Genomic DNA, 22,081 nt, shown 5'->3' on the forward strand with positions numbered 1-22,081 from the left:
GCCACGTGTCCCCACGCCAAGGGACTCAATGGCCAGTGTTCCCCCCCTCTCCAGGTGTCCCCCCTCCCTTGCCACGTGTCCCTACCTCAAGAGACCCAATGGCCGGTGTCCCCACCCTCTCCAGGTGTCCCCACCCCTGGTGTCCCCACCCCAAGAGACCCAATGGCCGGTGTCCCCACCCTCTCCAGGTGTCCCCACCCTCTCCAGGTGTCCCCACCCCTGGTGTCCCCACCCCAAGAGACCCCATGGCTGGTGTCCCCCCCCCAAATGTCCCCATTCCACAGGACCCAATGGCCAGTGTTCCCACCTCAGCTGTCCCCACCCCAGGTGTGTCCTCCCTCCTTGGTGTCTCCACCTCAAATGTCCTCCCCCCAGGTGTCCCCAGTGCCAGGTGTCCCCACCCCAGGGGACCCAAAGATCGGTGTTCCCACCCCAAGGGCCCCAACGCCAGGTGTCCCCATGCCGAACATCTCCCTACCAAACGTCCCCAAGCCAGGTGTCCCCAAGCCAAGTGACCTAAAGACAAGTGTCCCTTGCCCATCACCACCCCGGGCACCCAAGGGACCCCATGGCCGGTGTCCTCACCCCAAGTGTCCCCACACCAAATATCTCAACGCCAAGTGTCCCGGTGATGTCTGTCCCTTCACCAGATGTCCCTGTGCCACCAGAGCCTCTCCGGGTGCCAGGTGTCCCCCAGACCCTGTGGGTGCTCTGGCCAGGGGACCTCAGTGCCCGGGGAGGAGGGTTGGGGGTGGCAGAGGGCGGTGGGTGACCCCCGTGGGGCACAGAACGGTCGGGAAAGGGACAGACGAGTGACACTGGTGGGAACACGGTGCTGGCACCGCCTTATCCCTGGGGTATTCGTGGGGAAAGTGGGATGGGGACCCTTGTGGGGCAGGGAGAGGGGGTGGGAACACGGGGAACCCTGTGCCCTCCCCCCCAGCCGATCCCGGATCCCGGGGGGTGGGGGGGGATGTAAAAAGTCGCCAAGGCGGCGGCGGGGGAGTCGCCTCCCGTAACCGGGTGTTTATTGGGGCCGCGGGTACAGCCCGCGGGCGGCCGCATGCATGGCCGCGGGGGGGGGGGGGGGAGGCACCCCCCCCCCCCCGCCCCTATTTACAGCCTGCCACCCCCTGGGGAACTGCCACCCCCCCCCGGGGACCTGCCACCCCCCCGCGACCCGCCACCCCGCGTGGGTGCCAGGCAGGGGTGGCACCGAAAGGGCACCCTTTGCCAGCAGAGAGTGGGTTCGGTGGGGACCCCCCCCAGCCCCAGCGGTGCCCCCCCAGCCCGGCTGTGCTTTCCAGGAGGGGGTGCTGCGGGAGGGGTGGAAAAGCACCCCCCCAAAGCTGGCACCGGGCAGGGGTTGACCCCGGGCTGGGGGCTGAGTGCGCCCCATCCCCAGATAACACACACACCTGGGGGGCCCCCACCCCCCCCGCACCCCAAATGTTCACCACGTTCCATCACCGCAACCAACGCACCCCGGTGCCCCCCCCCAGGCCAGGTATCCCCGGGGGAAGGGGGGGGTGGCAGCACCCAGAAGCTCCCCAGGGTGCCCCCGACGGGCCGAGGGGCTGGGGGGGGTACCGTGCAGTGCCCGTGTCCGTGCGTCCATCCTGTTGCCCCCCAGGGATCCCCCTCCCAGGGTGCTGCGGGCCCTGAGTCCAGCCTGGGGAGGGGACACGATGGACGGACCCCCCTCCTCCCCCGGCATACGGGGCAAAGCAGCCTGAGAGCAGGGCACCACCCCACGCCATGGGGGGACACCCCCAAACCCTCTCCGGGGGCACCCAGGGGGTGCCTGTCCCGCCCCTCACCCACGCAGCACCTCACCCCACGCCCGCAGCTCCTGCCCGGCCACCCCCTCCCTGTCCCCAGGGAGCCGGGGGGGGCCCCCCATCAGTGTCCTGGCGAGGGGGACGCACGCAGGGTGGGCACCCTATTTCCCCGAGGGAGTCCGCTCCACGCCGTAGCGCAGGAGGTGGTGCAGGTCCGTCAGCGCCCGCGGGGTGCCCGATGCCCGCGGGGCCCGCGGGGCCGTCCCCCCGTGCCGCCCGTAGCCGCCCGCCGCGGCCTCGCCGCTGTTGAACGTGTGGTTCCTCTTGAGGTGGGCGCCCGCGGGGCGGCCCGTGCCGTTGTTGGCGTTGAAGTTCAGCTGCTCGGGGTGCCAGGACGGCCCCTCGGCAAAGTCCCCCCCGTCCCCGCTGGGCGCCGAGACCACCCGCCGGCGCTCGGGGCTGGGGCGCGGCGTGCTGCCGAAATCGCCGTAGGAGCTGCGGGGCGGGCGGCGGGCGCCGGCGGCGGGGTGGGGGTGCTGCCGGGCGCGGGGACCCTCCTGGGGGTCCCGACCCCAGTGCCCGTCACCTGAGGAGTCGCTGAGTTCGGCCTCCAGCTCCTGGTCCACCAGGATGGCGTGGCAGGAGAGGGGGATGCCCCGCGGCGCTCGGCCCGAGCCGCCGTGCCCGCGCCCGGCGCCGGCCGTGCCGGAGCCGCCCCCAGGGTCCCGCAAAGCCGCGTTGATGATGTTGTGGCTCTGCTCCCAGCTGCAGTTCTGGAGGGCGCCGGGGCAGCGCTTCTGCTGCAGCGGGGTCTGCTCCGGCGTGGGCAGCACCCCCGAGTCCAGGTCGTGCTGGGCCACCTTGCCCAGCTCCTTGGGCCACCCGTTGGGCATCAGCGGGGCCAGCAGGGCGCCGCGCGCCCGCCGCTCGCCCAGCCGGCTGACGCTCACCACCGACTCGCTGTGCGCCAGGATCGTCTCCTTGTCCTTGCGCCGCGCCAGCTCCTTGCGGTCGCGGTGCCCGATGAACCAGCACACGCTGAAGCCGGAGATCACGGCGCCGATCACGAAGGCGGCCACCGACGAGATCACCAGCAGGTTCACCGACACCAGCCCGTCCGGCTCGTCCACAAAGCTCTCGGTCACCAGCCCTGCGCGTCGGGGACGCGTCAGGGGACCCGCGGGGGCCGGCGCCGCGTCCCCGGGTCCCCTCCCGGCCCCGCACTCACCCTCGCACTCGCCCAGGTGGGACGTGCTGCCACCGGCGATGTCCTGCTCGAAGGACACCCTGGGGGGGTAAATTAGGGGGGAGTCAGAGGGTCCCAAATGGCCTGGGAGAGTCTCCCGGGTCCCTTCAGTGAGCCGTGAGTCTGTGGGGGCTCGGTGGTTGGGGGTTTCGGGAGCCGAGGCTCTCTGGGGACCCCACTGTCCCCCCTCCGGGTCCCCCAGGGTCCCCCAGGCCTGGCAGCGTTACCTGGGACTGGGCTCCAGGAAGACACAGGAGCCCTCCGATGTCCAGCCACAGTAGGGATCCCGGCTCCCGAGGCAGTTCCTGGCAGGGAGCAGAGACATTGGGATCAGCCCTGATGGGGGGGACACAACACCCCGGCCCCCACAAGGGATCCCACACCGTGCTGTGCCTCGGTGTCCCCAGCCGTGCTCCCAGCCATGCCGAGCCCATCCCAGCCAGATCCCGGCACGGGGTGAATTCCTGGGAGATGTGACGGTGACGTGAACCCCCCCTGCCCCCCGCACACCCCCCTGGCAGCCCCACCCGCCCCGGGCACACTCACTTCATGCAGCCCGAGTGCTGCTGGCAGCGAGCCACGGGCACCCTGGCCACGCACGGGGGGAAGGCCAGGAGCAGGGACCCAGCTGCCTTGTCCAGCTCCAGCCCCAGGAGCCGCCGCTCGTCCTCCGTGTCCCGGCCACACCTGGGGATGGGGCAGAGCTCAGCGTGGGCCGTGGGGCCCACCATGGAGCTGGGCCCAGCTTAGGCTGCTCCACAGGAGGTTGTGTCACTCATTCCCCCACCCTGTTCCTCCCCCCGCTCTTGCATCCATCTGACCCATGGTCTCCATCCATCCATCCCTCCATCCATCCCTGCATCCATCCCTCCATCCATCCATCCATCCATCCATCCATCCCTCCCTCCATCCATCCATCCACCCACCCACCCACCCATCCCCAACCACATCATTCCCCCTCCCGGTCACCTTGCAACTGTCAATCAATCCCTCCCTAAACATCACACCCACCCACCCACCCATTCATCCATCCAAACACCTCCATCCATCCAGCTCTCCCACTGCTCACCCACTCACCCATCCAATGACTTCATCATCCGTCCATCCATCCATCCAAACACCCCCATCCAACCAGCTTTCCCACTGCTCACCCACCCGCCCATCCAATGACTCCATCATCCATCCATCCCTCCATCCATCCATCCCTCCATCCATCCATCCATCCCTCCACCCCCTCACCACTCTGACCATCCCTCCCCAGTCTCCCAGCTCCCTGTCCCCCCTCCCAGCTCCCACCTCCCGGGTTGGTAGGTCTCAAACTCCTCCAGGAAGACGCTCTGGCTGCCGGGGGCGGTGGCCGTGGTGGCGCTGGTGGCGTTGGGCAGGATGAGGAACTTGAGGACGGTGCCGGTGCTGGAGCCCAGGAACACCACGGTGTGGTTGCCCCATGGCCCCGCCGCCGTGTCCACCACGATCCTGCGGAGCTGGTACCTGTGGGGTGGGGACAGGGTGGGGATGGGGGACAGGGTGTGGCTGTCCCAGGGTGAGGAGTACCCATGGGGTGTGAGGGGCTGTGCGGATCCCAGATGGAAACGAGTCCAGGTCCTGGCCAGGACCCAGCCAGACCCATCCCAGATCCTACTCAGGATCCTGCCCACATCCTGCCTGGATATAGCCCGGATTCCACCTGGATCCCGGCTGGCATCCAGCTCAGATCCCACTAGGGAACCAGCCCAGATCCTCCTCAATCACTCAGCAGGATCCCAGCTGGTTCCCAGCCCCCATTCCAGCCCCACATCCCTGTTCCCAACCTTGTGTTCCCATCCCCACACACCCATTCCCATCCCTGTATCCCCATCCCCACCCTGTGTCCCCATCCTCATTCTCATCCTTGTATCCCTGTTCCCATCCCATGTCCCCATTCCCATCCCCATCCTATGTCCCCATTCCCATTCCCGCCCCATGTTCCCATCTCTGTATCCCATCCAGTGTTCTCATTCCTGTTCCCACCCTATGCCCCTATTCCCATCCCATGTCAGCATTCCCATTCCCATCCCTGTATCCCCATCCCTATTCTCACCCCTGTATCCCCATCCCACATCCCACATCCCCATCCCCGTATCCCCGTCCCCATCCCCACCCCGTGTCCCCACTCCCACTCCCGTTCCCATTCCCTGTCCCCATTCCCGCTCTCCCCCGCCTGCCCTGCCGGCGGGAGCCGCGGCCCGAGAGCGCGGCTTGATTAATTCCCCATCAAGCAGCAATTAAGGCAGATTTAATTAGGACGAGACAATCTCGGCTGCAAAGTGCAGGAGATTTATCAGCTCTGCCGGCGCTCCCGGCGCTGGCACACGCGGGACGGGGCAGTGAGGGAGGCTCCGGGCCAGCATTCCCAGTCCCCTCTCAGGGCTTTCCCGGCACCCCCAGCATTCCCAGTCCCCCCTCGGATCTTCCTCGGCACCCCCAGCATTCCCAGTTCCTCCTCGGGGCTCCCCCAGCATCCCCACTCCCACCTTGGGCTTCCCCAGTGCCCCCAGCATTCCCAGTCTCCCCTCGGGGCTTCCCCAGTGCCCCCAGCATTCCCAGTCTCCCCTCGGGGCTTCCCCAGCATTCCCAGTATTCCCAGTCCCCTCTCAGGGCTTCCCCGGCCCCCCCAGCATTCCCAGTTTCCCCTCAGGGCTTCCCCAGTGCTCCCAGTATTCCCAATCTCCCCTTGAGGCTTCCCCAGTGCCCCCAGTATTCCCAGTCCCTCCTCAGGGCTTCCCCGGCACCCCCAGCATTCCCAGTTTCCCCTCGGGGCTTCCCCAGTACTCCCAGCATTCCCAGTCCCCCCTCGGGGCTTCCCCAGTACTCCCAGCATTCCCAGTCCCCCCTCGGGGCTTCCCCAACTCCCCCAGTATTCCCAGTCCTGCCTCGGGGCTCCCCCAGCATCCCCAGCATTCCCAGTCCCCCCTTGGAGCTTCCCCAGCTCCCCCAGCATTCCCAGTTTCCCTTCGGGGCTTCCCCAGTGCTCCCAGCATTCTCAGCCCCCCTTTGGGGCTTCCCCAACTCCCCCAGCATTCCCTGTCCCCCCTTGGGTCTTCCCCAGCACCCCCAGCATTCCCAGTCCCTCCTCGGGGCTTCCCCAGTGCCCCCAGCGTTCCCAGTCCCTCCTCAGGGCTTCCCCGGCACCCCCAGCATTCCCAATCCCCCCTCGGGGCTTCCCCAGTACCCCCAGTATTCCCAGTCCCTCCTCGAGGCTTCCCCAGCTCCCCCAGCATTCCCAGTTTCCCCCCGGGCACCCACCGGCTCATGGTGCGGAGGATCCAGGGCGCGTTGCCCAGGGCCGGCACCGCCTCGTCCATCAGCGGGTGTGTCTTGACGAAGTTGAGGATCTCGTCGGGGAAGGCGCTGGAGGAGTTGTAGCGCATCCCCGGGGCCGCGCAGCACCCCGGCCTGCGGGCAGGGCACGGATCAGGGACGGTGACACGGCTCGGGGATGGTGACATGGCTCAGGGATGGTGACGCAGCTCAGGGATGGTGACACGGATCAGGGATGGTGACACGGATCAGGGATGGTGACACGGATTGAGGATGGTGACACGGATCAGGGACGGTGACACGGATCAGGGACGGTGACACGGATCAGGGACGGTGACACGGATCGGGGATGGTGACACGGATCGGGGATGGTGACACGGCTCAGGGACAGTGACACGGCTCGGGAATGGTGACACGGCTCGGGGACAGTGACACGGATCAGGGACGGTGACACGGCTCAGGGATGGTGACACGGCTCGGGGACGGTGGCACAGCACAGTGACAGCGGCCACAGAGCCATGCTGGCCTGTCCCCAGCCTGTCCCCAGCCTGCCTGGTACCAGCCATGGTTATCACCATCCCTGTCCTCATCCCTGTCCCCATTCCAGGGGGTACTGGTCCTGGCTGTCACCATCCCTGTCCTCATTCCTGTCCCCATTCCAGGGGGTACCGGTCCTGGCTGTCACCACCCCTGCCCCACTCCAGGGGGTACTGGTGTCACCATCCCTGTCCCCACCCCTGTCCCCATTCCAGCTGGTTCTGGCTGTCACCACTCCTGTCTCCATCCCTGTCCCCATTCCAAGGGGTACTGGTGTCACCATCCCTGTCTCCATCCCTGTCCCCATTCCAAGGGGTACTGGTGTCACCATCCCTGTCCCCATCCCTGTCCCCATTCCAGCTGATACTGGCCATGGTTATCACCAACCCTGTCTCCATCCCTGTCCCCATTCCAGGAGGTACTGGTGTCACCATTCCTGTCCCTATCCCTGTCTCCATTCCAGGGGGTCCTGGTGTCACCAACCCTGTCCCCCTTCCAGCTGTTACTGGCCATGGCTGTCACCATCCCTGTCCCTATCTATGTCCCCAGTCCATGGGGTACTGGTGTCACCAACCCTGTCCCCCTTCCAGCTGTTACTGGCCATGGCTGTCACCATCCCTGTCCCTATCCATGTCCCTATCCATGTCCCCGGTCCATGGGGTACTGGTGTCACCAACCCCGTCCCCATTCCAGCTGGTGCTGGTCCTGGCTGTCACCATTCCTGCCACTGTCCCCTTCCCTATGTCCACTCCCATCCCTCTCCCTGCAGGTACCACCCCTGGCTGTCCTTGTCCCCATCATCATTCCCATCCTCATCCATGTCCCTGTCCCCAGCCCCGCCACCCTCCCTGGAGGTGTCCAGCCTGGATTCCACCTGGATCCCAGCTGGGATCCAGCTCAGATCCTACAAAGGAACCAGCCCAGATCACCCCTGATCACTTGGCAGGATCGTTTCTGCCCCATCCCTGTCCCTGTCCCCATCCCTGTCCCTGTCCCCATCCCTGTCCCTGTCCTCAGCCCTGTCCCTGTCCACACCCCCATCCCCATCCCTGTCCCTGTCCCTGTCCCTGTCCCTGTCCCTGTCCCCATCTCTGTCCCTGTCCCTATCCACAGTCCTGTTCCTGTCCCCATCCCTGTCCTTATCCCTGTCCCTTTCCACACCCCTGTCCCCATCGTCATCCCTGTATCTGTCCCCATCCCTGTCCCTGTCCACACTCCTGTCCCCATCCCTGTCCCCATCCCCATCCCTGTCCCCATCCCCATCCCTGTCCCTGTCCCCATCCCTGTCCCTGTCCACACTCCTGTCCCCATCCCTGTCCCTGTCCCCATCCCTGACCACAGCAATCCCATCACTCCTGTCGCTTCCATTTCTCCCCGCGGGCCCCAGCCCTGGCTGTCCCTGTCCCCAGCCCCTCTGTCCCTTCCTGCCTGTCCCCATCCCCGTCCCCTCACCGTGGCTTTGGCACCATGTCCTCGGGCACGGGCGTCCAGATGGACTCGGGCGACTTCTGCTCGCGGAACCGCCCCTCGAACACCGCGGCCACCTGGGCCATGTCGAAGGCGCAGACGGCCGAGCCGGGAATGCTGCGGGGACACGGGATGAGCATCCCAACCCCTCCCGCTTCCCCCACGCCCCCCAAGTCTCCCAGGAACCCTGAGAGTCTCCGTGGGGGCACCGACCTGTTGGCGGGCGTGGAGAAGACGGCGAGAACCACGGGGCGCCCGTCCAGCTCCAGGATGTCCGTCACGGCCTGGATGACGTTGAAGTAGAAGTGGGAGTCGCCCGGCACGGAGCAGTTGAGCCGGGCCTTGAGGAAGGAGGTCCACTGCTTCTCCAGCACCCGCTGGGAGCCCCCCATGTCGTTCTTGCACACCCGGGCCACCCGCGACACCACCACCTGCGGGGCGGGCACCCGTCATCACCCCCTCCCAAACACCATCTCTGTGTCCCTGTCACCACCCCGGGCGGGATCACAGCGCGGTTCGGGTCGGAAAGGACCTTAAAGACCACCCATTCCGGGTGGGATGTGTGTCCCACCTTCTCCAGGTAGTTGAACTCCATGGCGATCTCCCGGAAGAAGAAGTAGACGTGGCTCCTCCACTCCACGGCGTGCACGAAGTAGGGCTCTGGGGGCACAGAGGGTGTTGGATTCCAAATGTTAGGTATGAGAAAAGCAACCACGCTGGGTTTAGACAGAAAACCTCGAGTCACAGAAGCTGGGGCAAAAAAATACCCCCTTTTTAGTAACTTCGTGGCTGTGGGTTCTTCCTGCCTCCTCCAGCACAATGGAAGAGATTCCTGGTATGATGTTATCACAAACCAGAGAGGTCATACCCTGATTGGACCAACCCTTGCAGAAGACTCATTGTGTTTTATCTCTCCTTTTGTGTTTACCTGTCCCCCCTGTAAAATTCCCCAAGTTAAAGTGGGTTTCTCTCAGGAGGTGATTCCTAAGACCCCCAGATTTTCAAACCTGTTTTTTCCCTGGTCATCTCTGGAAAGTCCCCCAGTTCTAATAGAACGAATATGCAAGCCCCCCTCCCCCCCCCCGCCGTTGAATATGTAAACCATGAACCCTTTAAATACCCTTTAAATACCCCTTAAGACACTTTAAATACCCTTTAAAAAGTTGTGAACCCAATAAAGGATTCCAGTTTTGAATATGTAAACCACGAACCCTTTAAACACCCTTTAAGTACCCTTTAAATACCCTTTAAATACCCTTTAAAAAGTTGTGAACCAGATAAAGGATTCCGGTTTTCTGCCTCCCCTGGGATCGTGATGGCTTATTGACCTTCGGGAGCGGGGTCAGGGCGGGGGGACAGGGGGCACGCGTCCCACCCCGGGGTGGGGGACACCCACCTTTGAACCACTTGGAGTCGTGTTTGACGGTGCGCAGGGTGGGGCTGTCCCCGAGGCTGCGGTAGATGACGGCGTCGATGGCCAGGAAATCCGTCACCGTGGCCGTGAAGAGCATCCCCCCTGCGCGGGAGGGGGGTCAGCGGGGCCGGGGGGGGACACACCGAGCCCGCGGTGACACCCCCGGGGCCACCACCGACCTGTGAACAGGGCCACGTTGGCGTGTTTGGGGTCGTAGGGGCACCGGGCCATGCCGCTGATGTTGTCCCCGACGGGCTCCAGGGTGTCCATCTGGGGGGGGGGGGACATGGGACAGGAGGTGAGGACACACCCGGGCACGGGGGTGACCCCCGGGGTCCCCGTCCCAGCAGGGAGATGGCACAGATGGGGTTGAAGGTGTTGGTGCTGCAGCCTCTTCCTGTGGGTGCCCCCCTCCTGCCCTCACCCCAAAGCACCCCAAACCTCCTCTGCCATGGGTGTCCCCCTCTGGCCCTAACCCCAAAACCCCTCTGCCATGGGTGTCCCCCTCTGGCCTTCACCCCAAAACCCCTCTGCCATGGGTGTCCCCCTCTGGCCTTCACCCCAAAACCCCTCTGCCATGGGTATCCCCTCCTGCCCTCATCCCAAAGCACCCCAAAACCCCTCTGCCATGGGTGCCCCCTCTTTCCTAACCCTAAAGTATCCCAAACCCCTCTGCCATGGGTGCCCCCTCTTTCCTAACCCCAAAGTTTCCCAAAACCCCTCTGTCATGGGTGCCTCCTTTTTCCTTAACCCCAAAGCACCCCAAATTAAACCCCTCCCTGTGAGTGCCTCCCTTCTGTCTCCACCCCAAAATCCCCTTCTCATACGTGTCCTCCTCATGTCTTCACCCCAAAACCCCTCTCCCATGGGTGCCCCCTTTTTCCTTAACCCCAAAACCACCTTCCCATGTGTTTCCCCCTGCTGCCTCCACCCCAAAACCACCCTTCCCATTGGTGTCCCTCTCCTGTCGTCACCCCAAAACTACCCTTTCCATGGGTGTCTCCCCTCCTGTCTTCACCCCAAAATCCCCTTCCCATCTGTGTCCTCCTCATGTCTTCACCCCAAAACCACCCTTCCCACGTGTGTCCCCCTCCTGTCGTCACCCCAAGAACACCTTTCCGTCCATGTCCCCCTCATGTCTTCATCCCCAAACCCCTCTCCCATGAGTGCCCCTTTTTCCTTCACCCCAAAACCACCCTTCCCATGTATGTCCCAATCCTGCCTTCACCCCAAAAGCCTCCTTCCCATGGCTGCCCCCACCCCTCGACCCCCAAAACCCCCCTCTCCGGGGGTGCCCATCCCGGGGGGTGCCCATCCCAGGGGATGCCCATTCCCAGGGGGTACCATTTCCGGGGGGTGCCCATTCCCAGGGGTGCCCATCCCAAGGGGTGCCCATCCCGGTGGGTGCCCGTTCCTGGGAATGCCCGTCCCGGGGGATGCCCATTCCCAAGGGATGCCCATTCCCGGGGGATGCCCACCCCGGGGGATGCCCATCCTGGGGGATGCCCATCCTGGGGGGTGCCCATTCCCGGTGGGTGCCCGTTCCCAGTGGGTGCCCGTCCTGGGGGATGCCCATTCCCAGGGGATGCCCATTTCCGGTGGGTGCCCATTCCCGGGGGATGCCCATCCCAGGGGATGCCCATCCCGAGGGGTGCCCATCCCGGTGGGTGTCCGTTCCCAGGAGGTGCCCATTTCTGGGGGATGCCCATTCCTGGGGGATGCCCATCCTGGTGGGTACCATTCCCAGGGGATGCCCGTCCCAGGGGATGCCCATTCCCAGGGGATGCCCGTCCTGGGGGATGCCCATTCCCGGGAGATGCCCATTCCCAGGGGATGCCCATTCCCGGGAGATGCCCATTCCCAGGGGATGCCCGTTCCCAGGGGGGCTCACGCTGTAGTTGGCGCAGACGGGGTTGAAGGCGTTGGTGCCGCACACGAACAGGAGGCTCTCATTCCTCACCAGCAGAACCTTCACGAAGTTCCGACACTCTGCCTGCACAGGGGGAGGGGGGATCGTCACCCCTGGGGCCCCCCCGAACCCCTCAGACCCCCCTGGCTGCGAGGGGATGGGAAGGGGAAGGGAAGGGGAGGGAAGGTTTGGGAAGGGAAGGTTTGGGAAGGGAAGGTTTGGGAAGGTTTGGGAAGGTTTGGGAAGGGAAGGTTTGGGAAGGGAAGGAAAGGGAAGGGAAGGGAAGAGAGGGGAGGGGAGGGGACGGTAGGGTAGTGGGGGGGATGTTCTCATCATTTCTAGCGGCCGGGAACGGGCTTTGAGGCCCCGAAGAATTAATTACCGACCTAATTAAGCGGCCGATAAATCAGAGGCTGACTGGCTGGCGGGGGCAGCGGGGAGGGGACAGCGGGGAGGGGACGGGGCGGCCTCGCCTGTGTGAGGGGGGGGCACAAAGGGGGCTCAGCCCCCCCCAGAAGGGTCGCAGCCCCCCCAGCCCCGTACCTCGTGCTTCCCCTTCATCCGGCAGATGCTGATGTCGTGCTGGTTCGAGCGCCACGTCAGCTTCTGGGGGGGTGAGAAACCAGCGTGGAGGAGCCGGTGGCACCCCCCTTGGCACCCCCTTGGCACCCCCCGAGACCCCCCAGAACCCCCTGAGACCCCCCCGGCACTCACCCGGTGGTAGCGCAGCTCCCCCGCCCCGCTGGGCTCCAGGCTCACCCGGTACACGTTGTCCCTGGGGAGGGGGACACCGGCGTCACCACCCCCCTCATTGGGATGTGCCCCCCCAGCCAGGGGCGCAGGATCCCCCCCCCGGAAGGTTTTGGGGTGCTGGGGTGGGCTCTGAGCACCCCCGGGGGAAGGGCAGCCCCTCTGGAACCCCACAAACACCCCAAGGCAGATTTTGGGGTGCCCCAGGGCAGGGGACACAGCAAAGACGGTTTGGGGTGCCCATCCTCATGCTGGGAAGGTTTTGGGGTACTGGGGTAGGCAATGAACATCACCAGGGTAAGGGCAGCCCCTCTGGAGCCCCCCCAAACACCCCAAGGTTGATTTTGGGGTGCCCCGGGGCAGGTGACACAGCAAAGAGGGTTTGGGGTGTCCACCCCCGTGCAGGGGAGGTTTTGGGGTACTGGGGTGGGCTCTGAGCACCCCCAGGGTAAGGGCAGCCCCTCTGGAGCCCCCCAAAACACCCCAAGGTTGATTTTGGGGTGCCCCGGGGCAGGTGACACAGCAAAGAGGATTTGGGGTGCCCACCCCCATGCAGGGGAGGTTTTGGGGTGCTGGGGTGGGCTCTGAGAATCCCCAAGGTAAGGGCAGCCCCACTGGAACCCCCCAAACACCCTGTGGCAGATTTTGGGGTGCCCTGGGGCAGATAGTGGGGTCCTCCCCAGCCAAGAGGGTTTGGGGTGCCCATTTCCATGCAGGGGAGGTTTTGGGGTGCTGGGGTGGGCTCTGAGCACCCCCAGGGTAAGAGCAGCCCCTCTGGAGCCCCCCCAAACACCCCAAGGTAGGTTTTGGGGTACTGGGGTGGGCAATGAGCATCATGAGAGTAAGGACAGCCCCTCTGGAACCCCCCTAAACACCCCATGACGGATTTTGGGGTGCACTGGGGCAGGTGACACAGCAAAGAGGGTTTGGGGTGCCCACCCCTGTGCAGGGGAGGTTTTTGGGTACTGGGGTGGGCTCTGAGAATCCTCAGGATAAGGACAGTCCCACTGGAACCCCACAGACACCCCATGGTAAGTTTTGGGGTGCCCCAGGGCAGGTAGTGGGGTGTCCTTCAGCAAAGAGGGCCTGGGGTGCCCACCCCCGTGCAGGGAAGGTTTTGGGGTGCTGGGGTGGGCTCTGAGCACCCCCAGGGTAAGGGCAGCCCCTCTGGAGCCCCCCAAACACCCCAACGCAGATTTTGGGGTGCCCCAGGGCAGGGGACACAGTAAAGAGGGTTTGGGGTGCCCACCCCCGTGCAGGGGAGGTTTTGGGGTGCTGGGGTGGGCTCTGACAATCCCCAGGGTAAGGGCAGCCCCACTGGAACCCCACAAACACCCCGTGGCTGATTTTGGGGTGCCCTGGGGCAGATAGTGGGGTCCTCCCCAGTCAAGAGGGTTGGGGGTGCCCCCCTCCATGCAGGGGAGGTTTTGGGGGGCTGGTTCTCACCTGTCCCCGATGAAGAGGGTCCTGTTGACCTTGAGGATGCGCTGGATGTTGAGGCGTTGGGGGATCCCCCCCTCGGGGCCCCCCGGGCGGCTGCTGCCGTGCCCCACGAACACGGGGTAGTGTTTGACATCTGGGGGGGCACAGGGTGGTCACACGGGGCCCAGGGCACCCCCACACAGCCCAGGAGACCCGTGGGGGCACCTCCCTCCCGCCTTCACCCCAAAACCCCTGTCCCTGGGCACCCCTCTCCTGCCTTCACCCCAAAAATGCCCTCCATTGGTTTCCCGTCCTGCTTCACCCCAAAGTATCCCAAAATTCCTTCCATGGGTGGCCCTGAAAGCACCCCAAAACCCAGCCCTCCCTCTTCTGCCTTTACCCCCAAACCCCCCCATGGGTGCCTCTCTCCTGCCTTCACCCCAAAGCACCCCAAAGCACCCCAAAGCACCCCAAAGCATCCCAAAGTAGCCCAAAGTACCCCAAAGCACCCCAAAATCCCTTCCAAGGGTGCCCCCCTGAAAGTCCCCCCAACCCCAGCCCTCTCTCTCCTGCCTCCACCCCAAAAAACCTTCGATGGGTGCCCAAAACACCCCAAAATCCCCTCCCATGGGTGCCTCCCTCCTACCTTCACCCCAAAGTACCCCAAAGCACCCTAAAAACCCATGCCATGGGTGCCTCCCTCCTGCCTTCACCCCAAAGCACCCCAAAATCCCCTCCCATGGGTGTCCCCCTCCTGCCTTCACCCCAAAGTACCCCAAAGCACCCTAAAAACCCATGCCATGGGTGCCTCCCTCCTGCCTTCACCCCAAAGAACCCCAAAACCCCTTCCATGGGTGCCCCCCAAGAGAACCCCAAAACCCAGCCCTGCCCACGGGTGTCCCCCCTCCTGCCTTCACCCCGAAGCACCCCAAAGTACCCAAAAGCACCCCAAAACCCCCTCTTATGGGTGTCCCCCTCCTACTTTCAACCCCAAACACGCCAAAGCACCCTAAAATTCCCTCCCATGGCTGCCCCCTCCTGCCTTCACCCCTAAACCCCCACCCATGGTTTACCCCTTCATCCCAAAACACCCTAAAACCCCCTCCCACAGGTGTCCCCCTTCCTGCCTTCACCCCAAAGCACCAGAAAGCACCACAAAACCCACTCCTACTTTCACCCCAAAGCACCCCAAAGAACCCCAAAATTCCCTCCCATGGCTGCCCCCTCCTGCCTTCACCCCAAAACCCCCTCTTGTGGATTTCCCCTTCACCCCAAAACACCCCAAAGCACCACAAACCCCCTCCCACAGGTGTCCCCCTCCTGCCTTCACCCCTAAACCCTCTCCTGTGGATTGCCCCTTCACCCCAAAACACCCTAAAACCCCCTCCCATGGGTGTCCACCCTCCTGCCTTCACCCCAAAACATCCCAAAATCCCCTCAGGGGGTTCCCCCTCTTCCCTTCACCCCAGGTCACCCCAAACCCCTTCCCCTCCCCGTGCCCCCCTTGCCCCGGGTGGGCACTCACAGTCCGGGGGGGCCACGGAGATGGGCCCGGGCTCCTCGGGGAAGGTGGCCCACGCCGTCCTCTCGGCCACCAGCAGCAGCAGCAGGACCAGGAGCAGGGGGACACGGGCTGGTGGCCCCATGGTGGCCCCCGCCCCCGGTGGGACCTGCGGGCACGGGCAGGGCTGGGAGGGGCGGCTCCCACCCGGATCCCGGGGGTCCTCCCCCACCCCAGGGACCCCAAACCCACCCCCGGGACCCCAAACCCACCCCCGGGGCTGGGGGGTGAGGGGTGACCGCGGGGGACGTGTCCCTTCCCAGGGGAAATTCCAAACGCGCCGGGAAAAGCAGGAAAAGCAGCCTCCAGGTCCTCCCCCCGAGCCCTCCCGGTGCCTGCCCGGCTCCGTCCTGGGGACACTGGGACAGGACTGGGGACACTGGGACCAGACTGGGGACACTGGGGACACTGGGGACACTGGGATCAGACTGGGGCCACTGGGGCCACTGGGGACACTGGGGACACTGGGGACACTGGGGACAGGACTGGGGACATTGGGGCACTGGGAAAACTGGGGACACTGGGACAGGACTGGGGACACTGGGACCAGACTGGGGACACTGGGGACACTGGGACAATGGGATTGGACTGGGGACACTGAGGCACTGGGGACACTGGGGACATTGGGGGCACTGGGGACACTGGGACCAGACTGGGGACACTGGGGTACTGGGACAGGACTGGGGACACTGGGGACACTGAGGCAGGACTGGGGACACTGGGGACACTGGGACATTGGGGACACTGGGGACACTGGGACACTGGGGACACTGGGGACACTGGGGACACTGGGACACTGGGGCACTGGGGACACTGGGGACACTGGGACATTGGGGACACTGGGACACTGGAGACAGTGGGGCACGGGGGACACTGGGGACACTGGGACAGGGCTGGGGACATTGGGGGCACTGAGACAGGACTGGGGACACTGGGGACACTGGGACCAGACTGGGGACACTGGGGACACTGGGGCGCTGGGGACACTGGGACACTGGGGACACTGGGACTGGACTGGGGACACTGGGACCAGACTGGGGACACTGGGACATTGGGGACACTGGGGACACTGGGGACACTGGGACAGGACTGGGGACACTGGGGCACTGGGAAAACTGGGGACACTGGGGACACTGGGACAGGACTGGGGACACTGGGACCAGACTGGGGACACTGGGGACACTGGGGACACTGGGACTGGACTGAGGCCTTACTGGTGGCTTCTCACCGGCAGTGCTGGTGTGATGGCAGGGCTGGGGACATGGGGACATGGGGATGAGGACACAGGGACATGGGGATATGGGGACACAGGGACATGGGGACATGGGGACATGAGAACAGGCAGATATGGAGCCACGGGGACATGGGGATGAAGACACAGGGACACGGGGATATGGGGACACAGGGACACAGGGACAGGCAGATATGGAACCATGGGGACATGGGGACATGAGAATGAGGACACAGGGATATGGGGACACAGGGACAGGGAGATATGGGGATATGGGGACACAGGAACATGAGGACAGGCAGATATGGAGCCATGGGGACATAGAAATGTGAGGACAGGGGGACTTGGGAGACATGGGGACACGGGGATATGGGGACACAGGGACATAAAGACTTGGGGACAAAGGGACATGGGGACACGAGGATGAGGACAGAGGGACAGGGAGACACGAGGATGTGGGGACACAGGGACATGAGGACAGGCTGATGTGGAGCTATGGGGACACGGGGCATGAGGATGAGGACACAGGGACGGGGGGACATGAGGATATGGGGACATGGGGACATAGAGTCAAGAGGACATGGGGACACAGGGACACGAGGACAGGCTGATGTGGAGATGTGGGGACACAGGGACACAGGGATGTGGGGACACGTGGACATGGAAACATGAGGACATGTGGACACAGGGACATGGGAACATGAGTACATGGAGACATGGGGACATGGGGACATGGGGACATGAGGACATGAGGACATGAAGATGAGGACACAGGGACATGTAGACACGAGGATATGGAGACACGGGGACATGGGGACACAGGGACATGAGACAGGGGGACACAGGGACACAGGGACAATAGGGACAGGGGGACACAGGGACGTGGGGACAAGAAGGAAGCCAGAGAGACTCTTCCCCACCCAAAATGCCACGGGGATGGCCTGGAAAATCCTCAGGGACACATCGGAGTGCCACGTGCCACGGCATCCCCCACCCGGTCAGCCCCAGTGCCACCATCCCCCTCCGTGCTGGGCCACCATCTCCACCCTGTCACCGGCCTCGGGGGCTGGGACCGGGCTGGGTAATTAAAAGCCAGGCAGGGAATTAATTGATCATTAATTCCACGGGCACGGGAACGATCGAAGCGGCGCCCTCCCGGTGCCACATCCCCCCCTCCCGGTGCCACATCCCCCCTCCCGGTGCCACATCCCCCCCTTCCCGGTGCCACATCCCCCCTCCCGGTGCCACATCCCCCCCTTCCCGGTGCCGCATCCCCCCTCCCGGTGCCACATCCCCCGCGGGGACCGGGGACAGTGACATTGGGTGGGGCTGGGGGACACGGGGCCTGGGAGGTGGGGACACTCATCCCCAGCCCCTCTGTGGTGTCACCAGCCCCAGGTAAGACCTGGCACTGCCCCCCTCCAGGTGCCCTCTGAGGTGCCACAGTCCCTGGGGACATCAGATGCCACCCCTGCTGTGTCACAGCCCCTGGGGACAACCGATCCCATTCCTACATTGCACAACCCTTGGGGACAATTGGTCCCATCCCTAGGGTGTCACAGCCCTTGGGGACAATTGGTCCCATCCCTACATTGTCACAATCCCTGGGGACAACTGATCCCATTCCTACATTGTCACAGACTGATCCCATCCCCACATTGTCACAATCCCTGGGGACAACTGATCCCATCCCCACATTGTCACAACCCTCGGGGACAACTGATCCCAACCCAACATTGTCACAGCCCTTGGGGACAACTGATCCCATCCCCAGGGTGTCACAGACTGATCCCATCCCCACATTGCCACAGTCCTCGGGGACAACTGATCCCATCCCCACATCATTGTCACAATCCCTGGGGACAACTGATCCCATCCCCAGGGTGTCACAGCCCCTGGGGACAACTGATCCCATCCCCAGGGTGCCACAGCCACAGGAACCCCAAACCCTGTCCCCACAATCTCAGGGACATCCAACCCTGTCCCCACAAGTGTCACAGCTGCAGGGACACCAACCCCGTCCCCACGGTGTCACAGCCCCTGGGGACAACTGACCCCATCTCCGGGGTGTCACAGCCCCTGGGACACCCGGCCCTGTCCCCAGGATGTCACAGCCACAGGGGACATCCAACTTTGCCCCCGCGGCGTCCCCAGGAAGCAGGAAACGAGTCGTTTGTCACCCCCGTCACGCGGCAGCGCCCGAAAGCCACCAAATGTAACGTCCCCAAGCGCCGGAGGGGGGAGGGAAGGGGGGACCCCAAAAAAGCCACCCGAGGGAAAGGCAGTGCCCGTCGGTCACCCGGGAATTCGGGTGGGATCTGGGGAGGGGGCAGGGCGGGGGTCGCGCCGCTGCCTCGGGCGCCCCTAACCCCGATCGGGGGGTCCGGTGTCACCGTCCCCCGGCCCGCGCGGTGACAGCGAGCGGGCACAGGGGAACCGGAGCCTCCGGCGCCATAAATGCCCGCGATTGTGCGGGAAAAGAAAAGGCAGCGGGAAGAGGGGGGCGCGGGGAGGAGCGGGACACGGCGGGGAGGGGGGCGGCCAGCAAGGAGGGGGGGGGTGACAAACGGGGAGGGGGGTGACAAACAAGGAGCCATTCACGGCGCTGGCGGAGGAGAGGGGACGGTCACACCGTGCGTGTCCCCAGAGCGGCTGTGGGGACGCTGAGGCGGCGGGAGGGGACGGGGGGATGTGTGGGGATGGAGGGGGGGGTCTCCAGCCTGGATATCGAGTAGCTGAACAGCCTTGGGAGCGTCCCCTGTCCTTGTCCCCGCTCCGTGCCTGTCCCTCCATCCCACAGCACGCTCGGCCACACAAACCTTAGCGGGGGGGACTCGGGGGGGCTGCTCGACCTGTCCCACCCTTCCCCAGCGTCTCCGCGACCCCCAGCACGAGGGTGACGGGGTAGGAAGGGGGAGCAGCCCCCCAGTTCCTACCCCCCCCCATGCTGCAACTCTCTGACCCCACAGAGGGGGGGTCTGTCTGATGGGAGGGGGATCACGTTGCTCCCTTTCCCTCCCCTGTGGCCTCTCTCCCACCCCCCTCCCCTCACCCCCTCTGTGCCCACCTGAGCTCCTCCGGCCGCCTCCGCTGCCCCTACGGCACGGCCACCGCTGTCCCCTCGGCTCGCAGGGGGGGTCCCGGGTGCCCAGCTCCCATAGCTGGGGGTGGGTCTCCCCCCTCCAGGGGTGGGTCCCCCCCCGGCTCCGGGACGCCCCGACGGCGCTGGGGGCTCCGGTTCAGCTGTCACGTCACCCCACACCCACCCCCCCTCCGCGACCCCCAGGGGAGGGGGGTCTGCGCCCCCCGCCCGCGCCAGGTGGGAAGGTAGGGCTGATGTCACCGTAACCGGAGCCACCGCCACCCCCCCCCCTCGCCACCCCCCGGCAGCTGTCACCGCAGCCGGGGACCTGGGGGGGGCACCCGCGGGACCCCCCGAGCGGCACCGCGGCGTCCCCACGGAAACTGCGGGCGCGAACCCACCCGGTGAGACCCCCCCGACCCACGGTGGGGACACAGAGGGACAGCGGTGTCCCCTCACCCTCCCCGGGGCTCCCCCATCCTCATAAATCCAGAGGGAAAGAGGGAGGGTGCATCGGGAAAGGGGGGGAACACACGGGAAAATGGGGGGGACACTGGGAAGGGGGATACTGGGAAGAGGAACACGCTGGGGAATGGGGGGGATAATGGGAAAGGGGGATACTGGGAAGAGGGACACGCTGGGGAATGGGGGACACTGGGAAGGGGGATACTGGGAAGAGGGACACGCTGGGGAATGGGGGGGATAATGGGAAAGGGGGATACTGGGAAGAGGGACACGCTGGGGAATGGGGGACACTGGGAAGGGGGATACTGGGAAGAGGGACACGCTGGGGAATGGGGGACGCTGGGAAGGGGGATACTGGGAAGGAGGACACACGTCGGGGATTGGGGGGAACACTGGGAAGGGGGATACTGGGAAGGGGGACACACGCCGGGGAATGGGGAGGGGACACTGGGCTGAGGATACTGGGAAGAGGGACACGCTGTGGAATGGGGCGGACATAAGGAAGCGGCGAGGTTGTGGGAGTTTTGTCTTAAAATCCCTTAAAATGCAACTTTTTTTAGGGAGCACCCTCAGTATCCAAATCCCTTCCCGTTCTATTTGTCCGATGCTGGAATTTTGGGGGGAGTAATTTCCTCCAGAAAGCCCCCGGTGCCAATGAGCCACCGGCAATTAGATATGCTAATGAGGTCCTCCCCCCCTTTCGGCCCCCCCAAAATGTGGCACCCGCTCCCCAAGGTACCCCTTGCTCGGTGGGGTCACTTCCCATTGCCATGGGAGGGGTAATTTGGGGGTCACCACCCCAAAACTGCAGTGGAGATCCTCCCCAAAAACTACAGTGGGGACTCCCCCCCAAAAAAAAACTGCCGTGGGGACCCCCCCCCCAAGGCCCAGCTGCCGCCGCCGGGGCTGGGGGGGGTTCGGTGCCCCCCCGGGTTTCCGTTCGGGGGCCGGTTCAGATGGCAGAGCCAGGAAGCAGCTGTCCCGCGGCGCGGACGGAGCAAATGTCACCCCGGCCACCTGGCACCGCGCTGGCCTTGTCCCTGTCCCTGTCCCCGTCCCCTGCCACGTGCCCCCCCCTCCTCCTCCACTTTCCAAGCAGCACCTCCCGGGTGTGCGTGTGGGGGCACAGGCAGCACCCCCAGAGCTGCGGAGGTGCCAAGAGGATGGGGAGGGTGGGGTTAGGGTTAGGGTGGGGTCCCCATGCGGGTGACAGGGCCACCAGCGAGGCGGCGGCGGGGGACACACACACACAGAGCACCCACCGTTTACCTTGGCGCTTCCACGGCCCCGCCGGCGGCTCAAATGTCCCCCCGGGCCTCCCGCTCCGGTTACCGGCTCCGCTTACAGCTGCCGTTTATAGCCCCCGTCCCTGTCCCCTGTCCCTCGTCCCTGTCCCCTCCCCATCGCCCACCGCCCCCCGCGTGGGCACCGCGGCGTCCGACCCCCCCCTCGGGACATCCCAAAGGGGGTCCGAGCCCCCCGACGCGGGTCCCGGGGATGGGGGGGACCCCGCGGTCACTTTGGGTGGCTTTGCGCCCAGGGGTGACCCCGGCTGCTGGGTGTCCCCCCCCTCGGGGTGACACCCGTGGGTGCCCCCGGCGCGTCCCTTCCAGCACGCCGGCGGTGCTGGTGGCCGGCCAGAGCCGCATGGTGATTTGCATATTAAATACATGCTCATCTGCATATTAAGGACGGTTTCCTAGCGAGGAGGCGTCACGCGTCACGCCAAAATAAATCCCCGGGGGACGGGGGACGGAGGGACGACGGCGGGGGTGGCAGGCGGGGTGCTGTGTCCCCCCAGTTCACAGTCCTCACCCTCTGTCCCCAAACACGTGGCTGACCTGTCCCCCCCAAAATTCACAGCCCTTGTCCCCTGTCCCCAAACACGTGGCTGCCCTGTCCACCCCAAAATTCAC

The 22,081-nt window shown here is 64.9% G+C and overlaps 1 protein-coding gene across 1 annotated transcript in view; it reads right to left on the reverse strand.

Annotated features, from left to right (window-relative positions):
• Positions 1-1,008: 1,008 nt before the first annotated feature.
• SEMA6B (semaphorin 6B) overlaps positions 1,009-22,081 on the reverse strand; it is a 31,897-nt gene continuing 10,824 nt past the window's right edge. The window contains exons 2-17 of the mRNA XM_032711952.1: positions 15,352-15,496; positions 13,851-13,980; positions 12,369-12,429; positions 12,198-12,260; positions 11,637-11,738; positions 9,925-10,015; positions 9,728-9,847; positions 8,903-8,991; positions 8,545-8,762; positions 8,317-8,448; positions 6,313-6,462; positions 4,324-4,518; positions 3,574-3,714; positions 3,255-3,332; positions 3,010-3,068; positions 1,009-2,931 (exon numbers count right to left, since the gene is read on the reverse strand). Of these exons, the coding sequence (XP_032567843.1) occupies positions 1,943-2,931; positions 3,010-3,068; positions 3,255-3,332; positions 3,574-3,714; positions 4,324-4,518; positions 6,313-6,462; positions 8,317-8,448; positions 8,545-8,762; positions 8,903-8,991; positions 9,728-9,847; positions 9,925-10,015; positions 11,637-11,738; positions 12,198-12,260; positions 12,369-12,429; positions 13,851-13,980; positions 15,352-15,472 (2,739 nt within the window). The 5' untranslated portion in view covers positions 15,473-15,496 and the 3' untranslated portion in view covers positions 1,009-1,942. The remainder of the gene's footprint in view (positions 2,932-3,009; positions 3,069-3,254; positions 3,333-3,573; positions 3,715-4,323; positions 4,519-6,312; positions 6,463-8,316; positions 8,449-8,544; positions 8,763-8,902; positions 8,992-9,727; positions 9,848-9,924; positions 10,016-11,636; positions 11,739-12,197; positions 12,261-12,368; positions 12,430-13,850; positions 13,981-15,351; positions 15,497-22,081) is intronic.

The sequence above is a fragment of the Chiroxiphia lanceolata genome, chromosome 27, assembly GCF_009829145.1.
Source record: "Chiroxiphia lanceolata isolate bChiLan1 chromosome 27, bChiLan1.pri, whole genome shotgun sequence".
In the NCBI taxonomy this organism is placed as follows: Eukaryota; Metazoa; Chordata; class Aves; order Passeriformes; family Pipridae; genus Chiroxiphia; species Chiroxiphia lanceolata.